This window comes from Gorilla gorilla, chromosome 1 (assembly GCF_029281585.2).
Source record: "Gorilla gorilla gorilla isolate KB3781 chromosome 1, NHGRI_mGorGor1-v2.1_pri, whole genome shotgun sequence".
NCBI lineage: Eukaryota > Metazoa > Chordata > Mammalia > Primates > Hominidae > Gorilla > Gorilla gorilla.
Window position 1 is genome coordinate 126,342,508 of NC_073224.2, and position 20,498 is coordinate 126,363,005.

General features: G+C 39.0%; 1 protein-coding gene across 39 annotated transcripts in view; it reads left to right on the forward strand.

Annotated features, from left to right (window-relative positions):
- ST7L (suppression of tumorigenicity 7 like) overlaps positions 1 to 20,498 on the forward strand; it is a 102,863-nt gene that overhangs the window by 72,579 nt on the left and 9,786 nt on the right. For 21 of the 39 annotated variants that reach the window (XR_008669515.1, XM_055355059.2, XM_055355043.2 and 18 more), the window contains one exon: positions 6,096 to 6,235. The exons of 5 other annotated variants lie outside the window; for them this stretch is intronic. Coding sequence is in view for 28 of the 34 variants with exons in the window: in XM_055355059.2 (XP_055211034.1) it covers positions 6,096 to 6,235 (140 nt within the window). In the remaining 6 variants the exon portion in view is untranslated. Of the gene's footprint in view, positions 1 to 333; positions 666 to 6,095; positions 7,394 to 8,901; positions 18,895 to 20,498 lie in introns of those variants that run through there. 13 more of the 39 variants (XR_010131574.1, XM_019019630.2, XM_019019719.2 and 10 more) reach the window with 6 other exon arrangements.

Below are 20,498 nucleotides of genomic sequence, written 5' to 3' on the forward strand. Positions count from 1 at the left end.
ACCCACCATCACGCCCAGCTAATTTTTTTTGTATTTTTAGTACAGACAGGGTTTCACCATGGTGGCCAGGCTGGTCTCGAACCCCTGGCCTCAAGTGATCCACCCGCCTTGGCCTCCCAAAGTGCTAGGATTACAAGTGTGAGCCACTACACCTGGCCATTGTTCCTGTATCTCTTATAATGGTTACCATAAAAATTGGTATTCAATAAATATTGGTTGAATTAATCAAATTCATTAATTTATTCTTATAAACATGGCTGGCACATTGTAAGTACTTAACTAAAATGCTAAATATTAATGCCTTCTCCCTCTCACCCTATTCTGAACTCCTAGGCTGCTAACAAAGTTGATAAAAAGATGATGGACAGGCCAGGAACGATGGCTCATGTTTGTAATCCCAGCACTTTGGGAGGCTGAAGCGAGCAGATCACCTGAGGTCAGGAGTCCGAGACCAGCCTGGCCAACGTGGAGAAACCCCATTTCTACTAAAACTACAAAAAATTAGCCCGGCATGGTGGCACGTGCCAGTAATCTCAGCTACTCGGAAGGCTGAGGCAGGAGAATCGCTTGAACCTGGGAGGCGGAGGTTGCAGTGAGCCGAGACTGCACTCCAGCCTGGGCAACAGAGACTCTGTCTCCAAAAAAAAAAAAAAAAAAAAAGATGACGGACAATGTGTTAAGTGCTACATGTATGGAATATATTATAAGAAAGCTTGAGAAGGGCCGGGCACAGGGCTCACGCCTGTAATCCCAGAACTTTGGGAGGCTGAGCTGGGCGGATCACTTGAGGTCAGGAGTTCAAGACCAGCCTGGCCAACATGGCAAAACCGCATCTCTACTAAAAATACAAAAGTTAGCCAGGTGTGGTGGCTTGCGCCTGTAATCCCAGCTACTCAGGAGGCTGAGGCAGGAGAATTGCTTGAACCCAGGAGGTGGAGGTTGCAGTGAGCCGAGATCGTGCCACTGCACTCCAGCCTGGGTGACAAAGCAAGACTCTGTCTCAAAAAAAAAGAAAGAAAGAAAGAAAGCTCTAGAAGGGAGGGCCTAGCTCTCTAGGAGGTCAAGAATGATTCTCAATTTTCTGACTTCAGTGACTTGGAGAATGGTAAATCTATCCTATATCAGGAGGAGCCGGTTTGGGAATAGGGGTTGGGGAAATAAATAAGTTCAAGCTTTGACTATGTTGCCTGTGTAACATCTCATCCATATATACATACATACCTGTATATGTGTATATATATATATGTACATATGTAGAGATTTATATGCTTAAATATGTTCTTGTATAATCTACTTAACACATATACATACAAGTCTATATTTTCTCTCTCTAAATAATATATAGGTATAGATACATTTTTAAGTTATGTATATAATGTATATTATGAAGTATACATATAATATTTATAATTAGTGAATGTTGTAGGCATAAGTAATAGAGAGCAACTTCAAACTAGCTTAAACATAAATAGTAATTTGTTGGAAGAACACTGGGTTATCAGAGAACTCAAAAGCAACAATTATATTTGGACTTCATAAGGGACTAGAACTGGGGACTGGAAAGCCATTAGGATTTCCAGGAATCAGTTATTTGTATATCTCTCTGTCCCTGGCTGCTTTTTTCAGTCTTTCCTATTCTTACTTTCCTTTCCTTCCTCCCAAGCCCCATTTTCTCCTTCTGTGTTCTGTCGTTTCTGTTTCTCTCAGTGTATCCACTTCATTCTTACATCTTTCTCTTTACAGTTTGGCTTTCCCTTCATAGACAACCATGTGGCCAGACTTGAGGCCCCTACAGCCCTCTATTTACATGTCATGAGTTCAGGCAAACAATACAGAATGAATAATATCTCAATCCCACTTTTTCTTTTCTCTTTTTTTTTTTTTTTTTTTGAGATAGGATTTCACTGTCACTCAGGCTGGAATGCAGTGGTGCAGTCACGGCTCACTGCAGCTTCGACTTCTCAGGCTCAAAAGATCCTCCCCACTCTGCCTCCTGAGTAGTTGGGACCACAGGCATGTGCCACCATGCCTGGCTAATTTTTGTATTTTTGGTAGAGATGAGGTTTCACCATGTTGCCCAGCTTGGTCTTGAACTCCTGAGCTCAAGTGATCTGCCTGCCTCAACAAGTGTTGGGAATACAGGTGTGAGCCACTGCACCCAGCCTCAATCCCACTTCTAAAACTTCTGGGAGAGAGAATCAGATTTATCCAGGTGTTTATTCCTTGTCCAGTCAGCTGTAGCCTAAAGACAGGATTAGGTTGCGTAAATAAAATTGCCAGCGGTCCTCATATATCTTCCTCTGTACATCTCAAAAAACAGAATTGGGAGTCATTATTTTCTAGGTAGCAAAAGAAGTCTTAGGCATAAATGAAATCACTAAGGAAAACTGTATACAGTGAGAACTGAACTGAGGGTGGAACCATGGATGCACAGAAATGTCTAAGGAATGAGTGGCAGAAAGACAGTTGAAGATTCGGTGAAGAGGTTGTCAGAAAGACAGGACAAGAACTAAAACTAGATATACTAGAACTAAAAGGAAGAAGAAATTTCCAAGTGAGGAGTAATATCCAAGATAATAGATAAGGTAAATACTAAGAAGAATCCATTGACTTTAGCAATTAAGATGTCATTAATGAGAGAAATTTTATTTTCCTTTCTAAAGTGGTGGTGGTGGTAGTTCTTGTTGTCTTTCCGTTTTAACAGGAACAAATATATTTAAGGCAAAAGAATGGACCTTAAATTATGGAACGTCAGTATGCAAGAGTGTATTATATTAAGCTAATACATTTAGCCTAAAATAATGCCCTCCTTTGTAAATTATTACAAAGGTTGTCTAATATAAGGCCAATTTTACATAGTAATATGAATAAAATCAGGGTTGTCAAAGCTGTAAGCTATAAGACCAAACAGTTTATTTTTGGCAAGCCTTTATTCTAACTCCATACAGGGTGCAAACTCCAGAAGGTAGGAGAGAGGGAATATGCTGGGGGGTTTTGTTTGATTATATTTTATGTTCTTAGAGTATTTTTTTCTGTCTCTGACTGTGGTAGAATGAACAAATTGTTAACAATAAGGAGTTTTAATACCCAGGAGTACTTAATGTTTTTTGTTTTTAATTTTCCTTCAACTTTGATATGACTTACCGCATTCTGGAATTTGCTTATGGACCTCATAAGTTCAGAGTTGAACTATTCCCCTAGTTCACATAGCTATTTAGTCGTCTTTTATGCCTTCTGATAAATTTTTCTCTACAAGCCAGTGATGAAATTTGAACTTTCGTTCCAAGGGAGTGTTTCTGTAATAGTCATCCATTATTTTGATGTATTAGCCAAACATTGACTGACAAATGAATCTACAGAAAGCAATTCAGGAAGAAATAATTAGGTCTCTCTTACAGTATAAAAATCTCATATTTTAGGAAATTTCCTCACTAAAGCTATGCAGTTTTCTACCTTATAAAGTGAGAATAATACTATCTCTTAGGGTTACTGAAAAGAATTAAATGAGCTAATATAAATTAAAGTTCTTTATAAACCATAAAATGCTATATAGGTTAGCTAATATTACTAACTTTGCTGTCTTGTATGTGTTTCCCACCTTCTTGAATAGCAGGGTTTGTTTCTCTTGATTTGAAGTTGGGAAGAAGAAGAAGTTGGCCTCTCATGGCTGAGGGACAGGGCAAAGGGGATTGCTGACTGGTTCTTTGGGTGCTGAAAGCACAATGTTCTCTACAGTTTCTAATGTTTCTAACTTTTAAAACTTCCATTTTGATGTGCTTTTACTTTAATCATGGCTCAAGGTTCTGCAAATTTTCTGGATTTTTAATGGGTTTGTGTTTTGGTATATACTTTCTGAATATAGTAAAATAAAAATTAAAATATAGCTGTTGAAGGAAGCTTAGGTGTAATCTCTGTGAATCATTATGTTTTAAAAGTGAAATTTATAGCTGACCTTGGTTCAGCACAAAATTAGTCATCCCTTACTAATGCAGGATATTACATCAGAAATTCCTGGGTTAGTATCCAGCCCTAAGCGGTCAACTTCCTGGCCTAATGAAGTCCCAGAATAGCTCTCAGTTTAGCAGACATTTATTGAGCAACTACTGCATGTTAAGTACTCTAAAGGCTCATCTCAGTATTGTTATTCAAGTATTTTCAAATTTCAAATAAAATATAAATACTTGAGTATAATTGATAACGAAATATCCAATCACTAGAAAAATAATAGCTGAGTAAATGTGTAAATATGGTAAAATAAGACAAGGGACTTTATTTATGGTCAGAATACTAGGCCTTCAGTTTGCTAGTTTAGGTTTTTTTTTTTTTTTTTTTTTTTTTGAGATAGAGTCTCACTCTGTTGCCCAGGCTAGAGTGCAGTGGCATGATCTTGGCTCACTGCAACCTCTGCCTCTCAGGTAGCGATCCTCCTGCCTCAGCCTCCCAAGTAGCTGTGACTACAGGTGCACATCACCATGCCTGGCTAATCTTTCTATTTTTAGTAGAGATGGGGTTTCACTATGTTGGCCAAGCTGATCTCAAACCCCTGACCTCAAATGATTCACCCACCTCGGCCTCCCAAAGTGCTGGGATTACAGACATGAGCAACCACACCTGGCCTACCTACTGTATTTATTTATTTATTTACATATTTATTTTTGAGACAGAGTCTTGCTCTGTTGCCAGGCTGGAGTGCGGTGGCACAATCCCGGCTCACTGCAACCTCTGCCTCCCGGGTTCAAGCGATTCTCCTGCTCAGCCTTCCTGAGTAGCTGGGACTATAGACGCGTGTCACCACACCCACCTAATTTTTATATTTTTAGTAGAGACGGGGTTTCACCATGTTGGCCAGGATGGTCTCGATCTCCTGACCTCGTGATCCACCCACCTTAGCCTCCCAAGGTGCTGGGATTACAGGCATGAGCCACTGCTCCCGTCTTACCTACTTTAGTTTTACAGTGCCTAATGAAATGCCACATATATAAACACATTAATAACTGGGTAAAATTATTAACTGATGGTCCTAGGAAATCACCAATGACATGTCTGCCTCTTTCTCCATACTAGTCTTTGAGCTCCCAAAGAACAATAATTAATAACAACTCAAGGCCAAGTGTGGTGGCTTATACCTGTAATCCCAGCACTTTGGGAGGCCAAGGTGGACAGGTCACTTTAGGCCAGGAGTTTGAGACCAGCCTGGCCAACATGGCAAAACCCCTCTCTACTAAAAATACAAAAAAGTAGCTGGGCGTAGTGGCCTGTGCCTGTAATCCCAGCTACTTGGGAGGCTAAGGCACAAGAGTCACTTGAACCTGGGTGGCAGAGGTTGCAGTGAGCCGAGATCGTGTCACTGCACTGCAGCCTAGGCAACAGAGCGAGACTCTTCTTCTTCAAAAAAAAAGTAGCAACTCAAATGTATTTATTTATTTATTTATTTATTTAGAGACAGGTCTGTCACCCAGGCTGGAGTGCAGTGGAATGATCATAGCTCACTGCAGCCTCAAACTCCTGGGTTCCAGTGATTTTCCCACCTCATCCTCCAGAGTAGCTGGGACTACAGGCACACACCACCATGCTGGGCTAATTTTTAAATTTTTTTTAAATTTTTAAGCACTATTTTGCTTAGGTTAGTGTCCAATGCCTGGCTTTAAGCGATCCTTCTCTTTGGCCCCCCAAAGCGCTGGGATTACAGACGTGAACCACCACCTGTGGCTGCAACTCACATTAAGCACTTAAAATGTTCATCATTACAACTCTCCATAGCAACTTCTAGAGGGTTTAGCAACTTATTCAAGATCACATAGCTAATAAATGACAAAGCTTTTTTTCAAAATCACCTCAGCATGATTTTGTAATCAATATTCTTTCCCATGATGCCATCCTGTTCCCACACCCAGCACAGTTGTCTGGCTATTTAGATATGCTGTTGATGCTGGGATAAATAACGGATAACTGTCTTCTACCTTGCTTAGCCAGAGACTTTCCTTTTTAAATTTTTTTCTTTTTAATTTTTAAAAACAGATTTCATTTGAAAAGATTCAGACTTGTTTACATGTTATTCTGAAATAAAATTGATTCTTACATATTCTCCATTGCAGCCTTTCATCATGTTTCTGTTTACCCAAAAAAGGAGCTTCCTTTGTTCATCCATTTCACAGCAGGATTTTGCTCTTCTACAGCAATGATAGCCATTCTCACTCACCAGTTTCCTGAAATCATGGGTATTTTTGCTAAAGCTGTAAGTATGATCTCAAGGACTTGTGTAGATTATTTGTAAAACACACAAGAAACCATCTCTGATCTGCCTGTGCTAACCCAGCTGAACAATGGAAGATATTTGTTGTAAATTAAAGGAATTGATTTGTATCTAGTTGCTGCCATAAATACATCAAACATAAATTTTTGGTGATTTGAGCTACTTCTGTTGCTTAAAAGTTTAAAGAATACAATATAAGATTGTAACAATATAACATTATAAAGTTTGCTCTTATAGATCACTTTTGGTGATAAACAGCATTTGTTACTATCTTTGGTATTTTTAAAAATACCCTATTTTGTAAACAAACCCTTTGATTTTTTTCATTTAAATGAAATCATTCGTTCTCAGGATTTGTTGAACTTTAAACTCAAGAGCACAACTAGGATGGATAATAGGTACATAAGGTGGGGGAACAGATGGGACATTTGTCCCTAGGTACAGAATGTGCCTATGTCTCAAAGGTTCTCCAAGTTATTGTGTCTGCTTGTTCTTACTTCCCCAGACTTGGATATAGAACCATGTGTAGTTCTTTATTTTCATTTTTACCCTTTAGTTTTGAACTACTTCCCCATTTCCTGAACCCGTTAATACTTGAGGACTGATACTAGAGTGGGTATCCCATCACTATTTACTCTTTTTTTTTTTTTTGTGACAAGGTCTCGCTCTGACCCAGGCTGGAGTGCAGTGGTACGATCTCAGCTCACTGCAGCCTCCGCCTCCTGGGTTCAACAGTCCTCCCGCCTCAGCCCCCCGCGTAGCTGGGACTGTAGGCACATGCCACCATGCCCAGCTAATGTTTGTATTTTTTGTAGAGGCAGGGTTTTGCCATGTTGCCCAGGCTGGTCTTGAACTCCTGGGCTCAAGTGATCTGCCCGCCTCAGGCTCCCAAAGTGCAGGGATTACAGGCATGAGCCACCATGCCCAGCAACTATTTACTTTTCTATATGAACTTATTAATGTCACTGGCTCAAAGTAAAATTAGCAAAGATAATTGCCTTTAAGTCTCCAAGCCTTTTTAAAAATGCGTCTTTCTTGTACATCTTTGCATTTCTACCAGGTAGTAAGAGTTAAAACCCAAAAAGAAAATGCTGATTAATTATATTCCCAAAAATAAAAACACTGAGAACCATGGAAAAACTAGTCCTTACTTGGTAATGTATTTTCTGTATTTTTCTCTATATGCCTCCATTCTAACTTGTTTCCTCACAGTTTCTTTTTCTGCCTTAAGAATAGTTTATTTTGTGCCTTAAAGATTAGTTGGCTTTTTTCTGGCACCAGTGGTAAGAGCAGTGGTTTCCCTTTTTCCCTGAAGGTCAACCATATAATGTGTTAAGTTGCCACTGGCTGTAGGCCTAGGAGTCTGAGTCTGCACTTGATTCTGGGTCAAACTTCAAGAAGAATGACTTTCCACTGTTGTTCAGGGAGTATAGCTATTTGGTTTGGAAACTGACTATTCTATTTCTTTTCAGTGTAAAATGAACACTTAGTGATCATACTCATAGCTGTTATTTGCAATAGTGCTAATAGTTGAGTGAGTGCATCTCAAACTGAAATGACCTTACTATGTAATCTGGCATGGAATAAAAATGGCCTAGAAAGAGAATTCCATCCATTTAATAGCTGGAAAGAAAATGTGCAACTGTGTATGTGAGATCACAGGCAAGCAATGGGAGAGATGATTCTTGGATTTGTCTCAGGCAAGTGGAGTGGGAAGGAAGTGAAACAGAGCAAGGAGGGAGATCTAGAATCTGGAATAGATCTATACCAACTGTTAGTAGTATATTTCCATGGGGTACAAGCTACAATTAATGTTTATAGTGTCTGCCTTTACCTAGGCAGTCACTAATGGCACCAGAAGAACCTTTACAATTACATAGCATAAGTTCCTTAGCACTCCTCTAGTAGAGACTAAGAATGAATAATTACATATTTTAAATGGAAGCTTCTTTTTCAGACCAAAAGATATTGATATTCTGCTTTTCTAGTTGATGGATAATAAACAAGCATTTATTTTGGTATCTGTATAGGTGATGGTATATAGTGTTAAGAATGTGCCTAATGGTAAACTTTTACAGCCACATTTTTAGCCCTGTGGCCTTTACATGTACATTTTAAAACCCTAAAAGCTAAGTATTTACTGAAAGTTCCTGCAAACCAATATTTGTGCAGGATTTCCAAAGGCAGGTTCCATTTAAGAGTTAATGGGAAATGACTGTGGTATGGGCAGTTTCCAGCTTTCTTTTCTTTTTCTTTTTTTTTTTTTTTGAGACAGAGTCTTGCTCTGTCACCCAGACTGGAGTGCAATGGCGTGATCTCAGCTCACTGCAACCTCCGCCTTCTAGGTTCAAGCAGTTTTCCTGCCTCAGCCTCCCACGTAGCTGGGACTACAGGCACGTGCCACAACGCCCAGCTAACTTTTGTATTTTTAGTAGAGATGGGGTTTTGCCATGTTGGCCAGGTTGGTCTCGAACTTCTGACCTCAAGTGATCAACCCACCTTGGCCTCCCAAAGTGCTGGGACTACAGGCGTGAGCCACCGCACCTGGCCAGTTTCCAGCTTATAAACACAATGTGTAGATGCTTCTATAGACAGACAAACAGCAAGGGAACTAGAGACTTAAATTACGCTTCTTCACCACTTCACAGTGTTTGCTCTATGCAGTAGGAGCATCACCATCACCCAGGAGCTCATGAAAAATGCATAACCTCAGGCACCATTCCAGACCTTCTGAATCAGAATCTACATTTTAACAAGATCCCCAGGTGATCCTATATATACATTTAAAGCTTGGAGAAACTTGCTGTACTCTACCCGCAGTAAGAGGAATTTAGAACAGCTCGATAGTGCTGCCTTGTCAAGGTGGAAAAAAGGCAGCATTGCAGAGTCGTTATGAAATAGATTCTGGAGGCAGGCTGCTTTGCTTTGAATTCTAGCCCTGAAACAATGCTATACAACCTCGGGTTACTTACTTAACCTTTTCTACCCTTAGTTGTAAAATGAGAATACTACTACCTCTCATGGGTTTTGGTGAGCGTTAAATGACTTTAAAATATGCAAGTGTTAGGACTATGTCTACCCACAGTAAAAACTAGGTGAGTGTTAGCTGTTGTTGCTACCTTTATTGTCATCATCATCACCAAAGTGCAATCGTGGGAAACCCTACCCCCTTCTTGTTTAAAGGAGATATGTCCTAACAGTCAGCTCAAAATGCATTTTTCCATAGAAACTGTAGTATAAATGGTGGTTGGGTATAATTTTAAAAACACTATTAGTAGGCCAGGTGCAATGGCTCTCGTGCTTGTAATCCCAGCACTTTGGGATGCCAAGGCAGGCGGATCACTTGAGCTCAGGAGTTCATGACCAGCCTGGGTAACATGGTGAAACCCCATCTCTTCCAAATATACAAAAAAATTAGCCAGGCGTGGTGGTGTGCACCTGTGGTCCTAGCTATTCAGGAGGCTGAAATGGGAGGATCACCTGAACCTGGGAGGTGGAGGCTGCAGTGAGCCATGATTTCACTATTGCACTCCAGCCTGGGCAACAGAGCAAGACCCTGTCTCAAAAAAAATACTGTAATACTATGCTTCTGGCATATTATGTGTATATGAATGTAGAAAGTGAAGAAATGTTTCAGGTTCTAGGCACTGGCAAACTACCTTGTAGAACAGAACCTGTTGGTAAGCTGCAAACTGTCTGTGTTAGCATTTCCAGTTAATTCAGATATTTGATGGCCAAATAAAGTAGAAATTGGTGAAGAATCTTTGAGACATACTTGTTCTATTTCAGAAGACAGACTTTTAAAAAATTTCCTAAATTTCTTTATTGTTACCATTGTCTCTTTCTCGTCTAATATCTTTTCGTAATAGCTCACATGCCAGAGCAAATTGAGTTTGAATTTCTTAAAATGCATTTGTTAAAAAAATTGTGTTATGGTGAGGCCAGGCACTGGACACTGATTTTAAATAATTCTCACTGTACATCAGATTTAGAGAAATGAAAGGGAATGAACTAGAATGGCTAATGGTTTTAGTGCCTCTTCTTTTGCATGGTATACGGCTATGTGGAATAGACTTCATTTTTAGCAAGTTAGGACTTTTTTCCCCTGATTTTTCTCCTGGCTGAGATGAAAACCTAGTCTGACATTAGACACAGAGCAATGAAAAAGTGTTGCATAAATCCCTGGAGATGTGGAATGTGCTTATATCAGAGCTGATATTCTCTAAGGCCAGAATTCCTGAAAAAGGAAAAATTGCTTTTAAGTGGTAGGTCATTTTCTCACCTGCTTTGAAGCCTGCTGGATTAAATATGAGAGTTCAAAGTAAGGGTAGCCAGCAAACCAACTGAACTGGAATCTGATTCTGCTTATCTGAAAGGAGCTTCTTTATTTAACAACAGGACTGCCCTCTCCTTAGAGAACCAATCTTCTACTCTGGCCCCTTTCATTTCTCTTGCAAGAAAAGTGTTCTTCTTAGCAAGGCTTGGGAGGGTGTTATCACAACAGTGAAAAGACTTAAAGATGGTCTTGGGGGTTTCACTAACTTACTGATAAACTCAGACTTGTGGTATGTGACTTTAGTGTTTTGAATTCAGAAGTGTGTTTAAATATTAAAGTCTCTAATTGGGGCCAGTCATGGTGGCTCACGCCTGTAATCTCAGCACTTTGGAAGGCTGAGGCCTGCGGATCACTTGAGGTCAGGAGTTAGAGACCAGCCTGGCCAACATGGTGAAAACCCATCTCTACTAAAAATACAAAAAAAAATTAGCTGGGCGTGGTGGTACTTGCCTGTAATCCCGGCTACTTGGGAGGCTGAGGCAGGAGAATTGCTTGAACCTAGGAGGCGGAAGTTGCAGTGAGCCGAGATCGCGTCGCTGCACTCCAGCCTGGGTAACAGAACGAGACTCCATCTCAAAAAAAAAAAAAAGTCCCTAGTTGGGTTTTAACTAAACAGGGTAGTCTTTGCAATTTTGGCAGAAAAGGGTGTTACAGGTAAAGGTAGGAATCAGAGATTCCCAAATAAATTGTCTGTTTTAGTACAGCAAAACTTTGTTGAAGTTTGTTTTACTGAACGCATATTGTAGCTGTGCTGCGGTGGGAATGGGCTTTGTTTCCACATATTTCTACTAATCTTTATGTGGGAAAATGTGGTTGGACATGCCAATGATGAATTTCTGAGCAACTCATAATTGGCTGGCTCCACTGTAACTAGGGCCTTACAATCTGCTTGATTAATTCTTTAAGGACTACATTAGCCAAGTTGCATGATTTCCAAAGATATAGAAGGTCAGATGTTACACTAACAAAGAACCTCTCTACAGAATGTCTCACTGGGGTTTCTTTAGTCCCTTCTCAAAAATAATTAAAATTTTTCTTCCCAAATTACATTTTTAAAAGAATAAGCAGATATAAATGCCAAGTGTCTTTTACTGAAAAGTGAACAAAACTTTTGGGAAGATTTGTCCACTATTCTTACCATTTTTTTCAGGGAAAAGATTGATCTTCAGAACCGGGGGAGTTAATAAACAATTATAACTATATATTAATGTATACCAATTGAAAAATATATGTTTTTTTAAAGGTTCTGAGTTTTCCATTATTATAACCTGTGACATGATAGTTGTATACTTCTTTATTAAATTCCTAGGGCCACATTCAGAAATTAAATTAATGATTAAAATAAATTTCTTCACTTTGTTTGAAAATGGATTACTTTCAAAGCTATGAGACTTTTTTAGTTCGTAAGAACTGATACAGTTTTAAAAACATTTTGAAATGTAACTAAACTTACATTTCTGTAAAATATTCTATAACCATGCTATTTCCACAGTTATAAATCTGAGTTGTTTCCCAGAGATAATACAGATAATAAAATAAACCTATTGTGTGACAGGTCAAAATTTTTAAATGTTCACATATTTGTTCCATTGTTGGTGCATCTAAAGTCTTTATTTGGGCAGTCTGGCATATTCAATTTTAATTTTCTTTACTAACTGGGATTTTGGATCAAGAGAAAAGACGTTCTCTACCTCCTAGAAGGGTATTTCTCATGTTTCATCCTTGTTTTTCTGCTTCAAAAAGAACCAAACTAAGAAATTTGTGAAATTGCTGGTATTATTCATCCAGATTTTCTAAGCACTGAGCTCTTCTAAGGGGGAAAGAAAATAATAAAAGTTAGGAAAATGTACTTTTTTTTTTTTTTGAGACAGAGTCTCACTCTTTCACCTAGGCAGGAGTGCAGTGGTGCCATCTTGGCTCACTGCAACCTGGGCTCAAGTGATCCTCCCACCTCAGCCTCCCGAGTAGCTGGGACTACAAATATGTGCCTCCATGCTAGGCTAATTTTTAAAAATTTTTTATAGAGATGGGGTCTCACTTTGTTGCCCAGGCTGGTCTCCAACTCCTGAGCTCAAGCAATCTGTCCACACCGGCCTACCAAAATGCTGGGATTACAGGCTTGAGCCACCGTGCCCAGCCATGTCAATGTACTTATTATTATTATTATTATTATTGAGACAGAGTCTGCCTCTGTTGCCCAGGATGGAGTGCAGTGGCACCATCTGGGCTCACTGCAATCTCCACCTTCCTGGCTCAAACCATATGCCCACCTCAGCCTCCCAAGTAGTTGGGACTACAATATGTACCACCATGCCTGGCTAATTTTTGTATTTTTGGTAGAGACAGGGTTTCACCATGTTGGCCAGGCTAGTCTTGAACTCCTGAACTCAAGTGATCCACCCACCTGGGCCTCCCAAAGTGCTGGGATTACAGGTGTGAGCCACTGCGCCCAGCCAACAATATACCGTTTAACGCATGTGTATATCCCTTCCCCAGGGTTTAATTCAGTTTTAAAGTTGGTAGAAAGCATCCTTTTTTCCCATTAACATGTGCCTGTCAAGTATGAGGTTCACAGAAGCTCTCCCAGAATTTGTTTCACATATGTTTAATCATCTTTTTTCCCCCTCATAGTGAAAATCTCATTGCTAAAATTTAGGACATCATGTCACTAACTGCTACTGATATATTTATTGCTTAATCATTAGCACTTGGGACACATGGAGTGCTTAGCAGTTTTTAGAAGAGCTGTGCTTAGATAGTGATATAAATCACTCATTCGAAACCCATTCTCCTAGTGATATTATAATTCACAATAGGAAACACTGATCTTTGTTTTAGAAAACATCTCTATCTTGCAGACCCAGCATAGTCCTCTAAATTGGGAGAATCATGGGGTACAGAAGAAAATTATAATATTGAGGAATAGTTTTTAGCTTTTTTCTTGGTGGAGTTTGGCTCCCTTCCCCTACCAATCAAATGAACTAAATTAGTGAGACTACATAATGTATTACAATTCTAAACCAAGAGTAACTCAGACTTCAGTTAGTGCTTCATTTTTTAAGAGATTATACTTATATCCTCATTTATTCTTACTGGAGCCATTGGAACATAGACTTACCGAAACCATGGGAACATTATAGATGTAAAGTTTGAGTCATCAAAGTTAAGTGATGTGCCTAAAATTACACAATTGATAAGATAGCTTATTACTTTTAGTCATGATACATACTTTTGATTTCAATAATATATCACTTCATAACTTACACTGAAATGAGTACAAAAGAATAAATTTCATACCAGAGATAGTAATGCTGAGGGAATAGAGAATGACAGAGTGGTGATATCCAGTGGCTTGCTAGAGAAACTTTCCTAAAAGAGTTAAATTTGGAGAAGAGTTTTAAATGAAGATGCTGATGTGGATTGTCAGAAAAATAAAAAGGGTGCTTAGGTTGGAGAAATGTTTACTGCAAAGACAAGTATCAGTGGGCAAATAAGCTGCCTGGGAGTACTCTTCACAGTTTAAGTCTGTTTGATGAACTCCAATGCTTTAAAATAAAGAATGAAAGCTGTGCATGGCGGCTGACACCTGTAATCCCAGCACTTTGGGAGGCTGAGGTGGGAGGATTGCTTGAGCCCAGGAGTTCGAGACCAGCCTGGGCAATTACAGTAGTAATTATAGTAGTAAGAGCTCATAAAAATGAAAAGTAAAAATAAAAACAAATTAGCCAGGCATGGTGGCGCACCCCTGTAGTTTCAGCTACTTAGAAGGCGGAGACAGGAGAATCATCTGAGCCCAGGAGTTGGAGGTTATGGTAAGCCATGATAGCAACACCACATTCCAGCCTGGGACACAGAGCAAGACCTTGTCTTAAATAAATAGGTACATATATACATATATACATAAATTAATTACTTAAAAATAAAGAACTCAGCCAGGCGTGGTGGTTCACGCCTGTAATCCCAGCACTTTGGGAGGCCAAGGCAGGTGGATCATGAGTCAAGAGATCAAGACGATGCTGGCCAACATGGTGAAACCGCGTCTCTACTAAAAATACAAAAATTGGCTGGGCGTGGTGGCGCGCCTGTAGTCCCAGCTACTTGGGAGGCTGAGGCAGGAGAATCACTTGAACCCAGGAGGCCAAGGTTGCCGTGAGCCAGGATCGCGCCACTGCACTCCAGCCTGGCAACAGAGCGAGACTCCATCTCAAAAATAAAATAAAATAAAATAACGCACATATGCTTTTCTTTCAAACTGATTCATTCCAATGTCATTCGTCTTGCTAGTTAGCTACTTAAGAAAGAATGCCGCTTGGTCATTTACGTTGCATACTCAAACGTTACTGCATAAAGGACTTCAGCCTCTCTAAGTGCTTAAAATGTACAATAATACTAAAGAAACAGTAAGCCCTGGTTTGTAATGATTCAGAGGGAATTTGACTCTCAAGTTACTTTTTTAAAGTTTTAATATGAAGTATAAATGTATACCTTATGTTTCAATATCAGTCTTCTTTCAAAATCAAAGGGGAAGTTTGTGAAGGATTGTAGGGGAAAGATAAACTGAACATAATAAACTTTTGGTCTAAAATATCATAACCTATAAGTTTTTTCCCTAAAGTAGGAATTTTAGGTAGCAGAGGTACTTCTAGTAATTGTTTCAATAGGTAGGAAACTTGGGTGTGTTCCTTAATGCTCATGAGGTCTCAATAAAATATTGGGTTTTAATTGGGTGTTCTATCTGAATTTGAGGAAATCATAAAATTATCTTTGTTCTGTAATAACATTAAGATTGTCTTAGGTCTGTCTTGACAGTAGCCAGCTTCAAGGAGAGAAATTATTTGGGATTCAATAATACTTAACAAAATTAAGAGTAGGATATTCAGAGAATGCAGATCACATAATCACCTTCTGACCTCACTCTGTAATTTCAAGCATTCTAGAAATAAAACTGTTCAAAGTGTAGAAAAGGGCTATGTTTCCTTTAAACATCCTTGCAGATGACCAATGTGACAGAGAGAGAAAGATGCAGCTTAGGGGACAGTTGGAGAAGGGAGCACATTCCCACACTCTTTGTTAGGAACATGCCAGCTCTCATCTTCATTTATTCAATATGCTGCAGTCCCAGTTTCTTTCTGAAGCCAGAGCTCATGCTTTTACTCCCAGGTAGCAGCAGCTTTACAATTAAATTTTAATCCGACAGTGTTGTTAGACTCCTATCAAGAGTACAGCCACAGCTGTTCTTGGCAGGCAAATACATTGCTGGTTTTCCTTCAGTCACAGTGAGATAGAAAAATGTTCTCTGTCTAGGGTGTGGACGAAGGCACTTTACTAATCTTATGCATAATTCATCCTTGGTTGCTGGGGCACTCAAAGTTGAAACTTTTCCCTCTGATAAAATTCAGCTGGATGTTTTTTATTTATTAGACTCTGATCCCTTTAGGGGTTTAGCCCTTATTGCGAGCCCAGGGATTCTAATTTGGCTAAGCCCTAGCTGTGAAGACTTTTCTTACTAATTTGCCCTTGGTGAATTTTAGCTCTTGTAATACCACCTTTAAAAAACAAAAAACAAAAACTGCAGTAGAACATGCAGTTCAGAGAGTCCTGGATAACCTGAAAAGAGTCTTCTTTGAATGTTGGCTTATTGAATGGAAGGACTCCAATAGGGCCTGTCTTGATTTGTTTTCAAAGTTTAGATTTTTAAAGAGCCTCAGCAAATTAAAATATGGTTTTAATTGTTCTATAACATGCTAAAATATGGTAATGATTGTTCTATAACATATAACAGGTCTTTGCATTTCAAATTCATTGGGTACCTATGAAGTATAAAATATAATCCCTGTTCATAAGTAACTCATAGTCTAGTGGTAGGGGGTTTGAGATGGGCATGAAGATGTATTAGTATAAGGTAGAAGCTATTGCCACAATAGATGAGTTCATCCTTGAATATTCATTTATTTGACTGGAAGGGAATGGTGAGTTATTTTCACATGGCTCCCGTAAGATATAGTGACCCAAAAGGTCAATCTAGACTAATAGATTATGCTTCCTTTCAGAAGAATTTATTCGGTTAGGTCAAGCAAGAACATATAGAAAGAGATATCTTTATTCTTTTCCAAATATGTGATATGGAGTACTTTCATCTTTATACCCAGCAGCTGGAATTCATCTTTTTGTAAGCAGTGGTATTTATTATAATGTTTATATGAATATAATTTATCAAAAAATGGAGAGCTCCACAATTCAAAATTTAAGAAATGTTTCACCTCAGATTCAGAGTAATTGCCTTAGACAAAAGCTCTACACTCATACATTTTATATACCTCTTTTATATCCTCTCATTCCTAATAATGACAGATTAATAAGAACTAATAGCCATCCTGGTTTTCAATATGAAACAATGTGATTTCATGTGAAGAAGAATAGAATAGTAAGAGTTAGGACCAAAATTACTTAGTTCTTTGGGCATGTGAGAGAATAGGAAAGAGCTACCCAGAATTTTCCAGAGCTCACTTGATAATGTCAAGAGCTGCAGCTGGCAGTCACTGATTCTGAAAATAGGCACACATCATGTTAATCAAAAAACTAAATAAAAGGATATTGGGATAAGGCACTAAAATAAAGTTCCTTTTGCCCTTTCTTTATAGCTGGGTTTTGCTGATCAATTCTGCATTTTTGGCAATTCTACCTCTTTACAGGGAGAACCACCAGTATTATTTTCTCTTTAAGTAACTGAAAAAATATTTCCTATCTTTATTGAGCTGTCTCATTAAAGTAACAGACTAGCTGGATCACTGGGGATATGACTTTGGGATATATGTTTTAAAATAGGCACAGAGGCTGGGTGCGGTGGCTCACGCCTGTAATCCCAACACTTTGGGAGGCCAAAGTGGGTGGATCATCTGAGGTCAGGAGTTTGAGACCAGCCTGGCCAACACGGTGAAACCTTGTCTCTACTAAAAACACAAAAATTAGCCTGGTGTGGTGGCAGGTGCCTGTAATCCCAGCTACTCAGGAGGCTGAGGCAGGAGAATTGCTTGAACCTGGGAGGCGAAGGTTGCAGTGAGCCAAGATCATGCCACTGCACTCCAGCCCTAGTGACAGAGCGAGAATCCATCTCAAAAAACAAACAAAAAGACACAGAACCTCTCCTTGAGTTTATACAAATTAGGCATGTAATCAGTAAATATGGTAAAATGTAATCAGTAAATAGGTAAAATGGTAGAAGAGCAGGCCCAAGGCTAAATTCTAAACTACTCATGCAAACATTATAATAATACTAGAGAGTTGTAGAATGTACTGATTTAACCTAGTGTTGCAGTAGAAGAAAGGAAGATAAACTATTTGAACAACAACTTGGAGGCAGAAAACTGGGAATTCGGCTTTGGAATTTACTTTATTGGTAACTATTACTTCTCTAGCTTGTCACTCACTTCTCTGAGCTTGTCACACCTACTGGAATAAGCAGAAATTGTTATTCTTTGCCTAGGTTAACAAAATACACATCTCCAGATAGTAAGTTAGTTGCATGATGGCATCTTCTAATTCAGAGGTCTGATTTGTAGCATATTGGTAAGGAGGCACATTCATATTTCTGGGTGGTAGGGAGCCCACTTTCATCCATTCATCTGCATTCCTGTTCAAACTAGCAACTGTGTCTGCTAACATTAGGTTCCCAGAAAAAAGATGTAAGTAAACCCCAGTTCCACTGAGCTCCTGTGAAGGTACCCTCCATAGAACTTGGTTGAAAATAATGAGCATAGTTACCTTTTTTTTTTTTTTTTTAACTTTTATCTTTTGGATGGCATTGAGAGTAACCTTCTGTTTTTTTGGCCTCAAGTTCCATATTGAATTTTTTAAAATTGCATTTTGAGCAATAACATTTCCCTGGTTGCTTAACCAGTTATACAAGTTGAGACTTCTGTCTCTATGCCTATTTTATAATAGCTTCTCTGGGAGAACAGATGAAAAATAAGCCAGTTAGATATTTTATGAGTATTGAAATCCTTTCCATTCAGAAATGTAAATAAAACAACCAGCATGAGCAATCAGCTTATGTCAGATTCCATGGGTTTGTATTACATAGGGAAATTACAGTGCAACCTGAAACATGCTTCTTAATGAATTCATAGTGCTGTCACAGTTGAATGTAAACCCTTGAGCTTTTCTTTTGCGAAGGGTTTCAGAAATCACCCTTTATAAACTACCTAGGGGAGGGAAGAGAACTAAGATGATACTAACAAATGCTATCACTGGTTTTGTGGCTGCCTCCCTTACAGCACCAAATTTTGCCAGTTAAGTAAAGCAGAAACCTAGAATATGGCACACGTTTTGGCTTATTCAGTGTACACACACACTCAGTGCCACACTGGGTCAGACCCATAGTTCAATACTCTGTTTCTGAAAGTGGCACCAGGGAACTGCTTTGGAAGAACAAGATTGCCCTTATGGTTTTTATCCTCAGAAGTTAGGGAAGTTTGGTTAAGTATGACAAAAGCCCCATAAGTAGCGATTTTTACCTTTAGCAAATGCAGGAAAATAGACACCTAACTAGAGATCATGAAGTTAGAATTTGTCTCCTTCTTTGGCTGCTACTTCAGCACCTGGTAGTAAATTAGAATAAAGTTCCTCATTTATTAGTGAGCTGGTTTTGCAGTCTCTAAAGCTCTTTTGCAGCTCTTCTATTCACTATGGCCTCAGATACGATAAATCTGCTAGCTGCAAAAATTCAATATACCAAGTAGAATATGTAGGACCAGTCAAGTTTTAAGTTTGGGAGTGAGGAAAAGAAGCATGTATTTTCTATTTTAAATTATTTTCTTTTCACATTCTAATTTCTTAAGGGTTTGGCTTGATTTATGCCAGGTTCTGGGCCTGTAAGCCTACATTAATGTATCACAGTACTGGATAGGATATTTGATATCTCTTACTTAGCCCAGAATCTCAAATGATAAGGAGCTGTAGTTAATGATATGTAGCATTTTGTTGAACTTTACAGTGTAGATCTCTGTTAGTCCCTGGGTCTGTAACAAATGGACTCATCCTTGTGCTTTTCCATAGGTGCCCTGATGTTTACTGACATAAATCAAGATACTATGTGGCTCTATAGGGGATGCTGAACCATTTGACAGTCTAGGTGCACACAGTCACCTCACATTATTTAAGCCCTGATCTCAGCATTCTAATTTCTCTGTATTCCCCAGTGTATATAATGTGTACTTGCTTGAAATTCCTTATATATTGCTTGTACATTCCTGCTTCTAAGTTTCAGCACATACCAGTTCCCTCTATTTAGAATGCCTTCTTCTGACTGCCCTCAGTCAGTTCATAAAACACATAAAGCTATCTTTTAAAAATTCAACTCAAAAGTCACCTCCTGTGGAATGCCATCTCTGCTTAATCTCATTAACCTAATTCTTTTATTCTCAGACTTCTGCTTCCTAGTCCATTAAACTGTTTCATTTTATTGTAATTGTTGCTTCTGTATATTGTCACCCAGTAAGCATAATTATTCTAGGAATGATCATATTCCTCTAGCCTCTTGTGTCTACTTATTACACACAAATATTTTGAAGGCCTATTGATGACCTTTTCAGTTTCCCCAGAGTTCCAGTTCACCTTCCTTACTGTTTCCTTTTACTTCATAGTTACATTCCTAAAGAAGCAGCGCATGTGTTCAGGGGTTGGCCTCCACCTCAGCATGTGTGTGGCAGCCTGCTGAATAGATCCCTACAATTGGGAAGGAGTTAACCCTGTAGCTTGACAATCTCTGCATTCTACTTAGACACCTTCAAGAAGTAGATGTGAGACCAGGAGTAGACCTGAAAATGGGAGTAGGTAAATTTCCACGGAAAGCCAAGTTAGCTTTTTCCTTCCTTTATACACAAGACCTATGAAGCTGCTGTCATCAGCAGC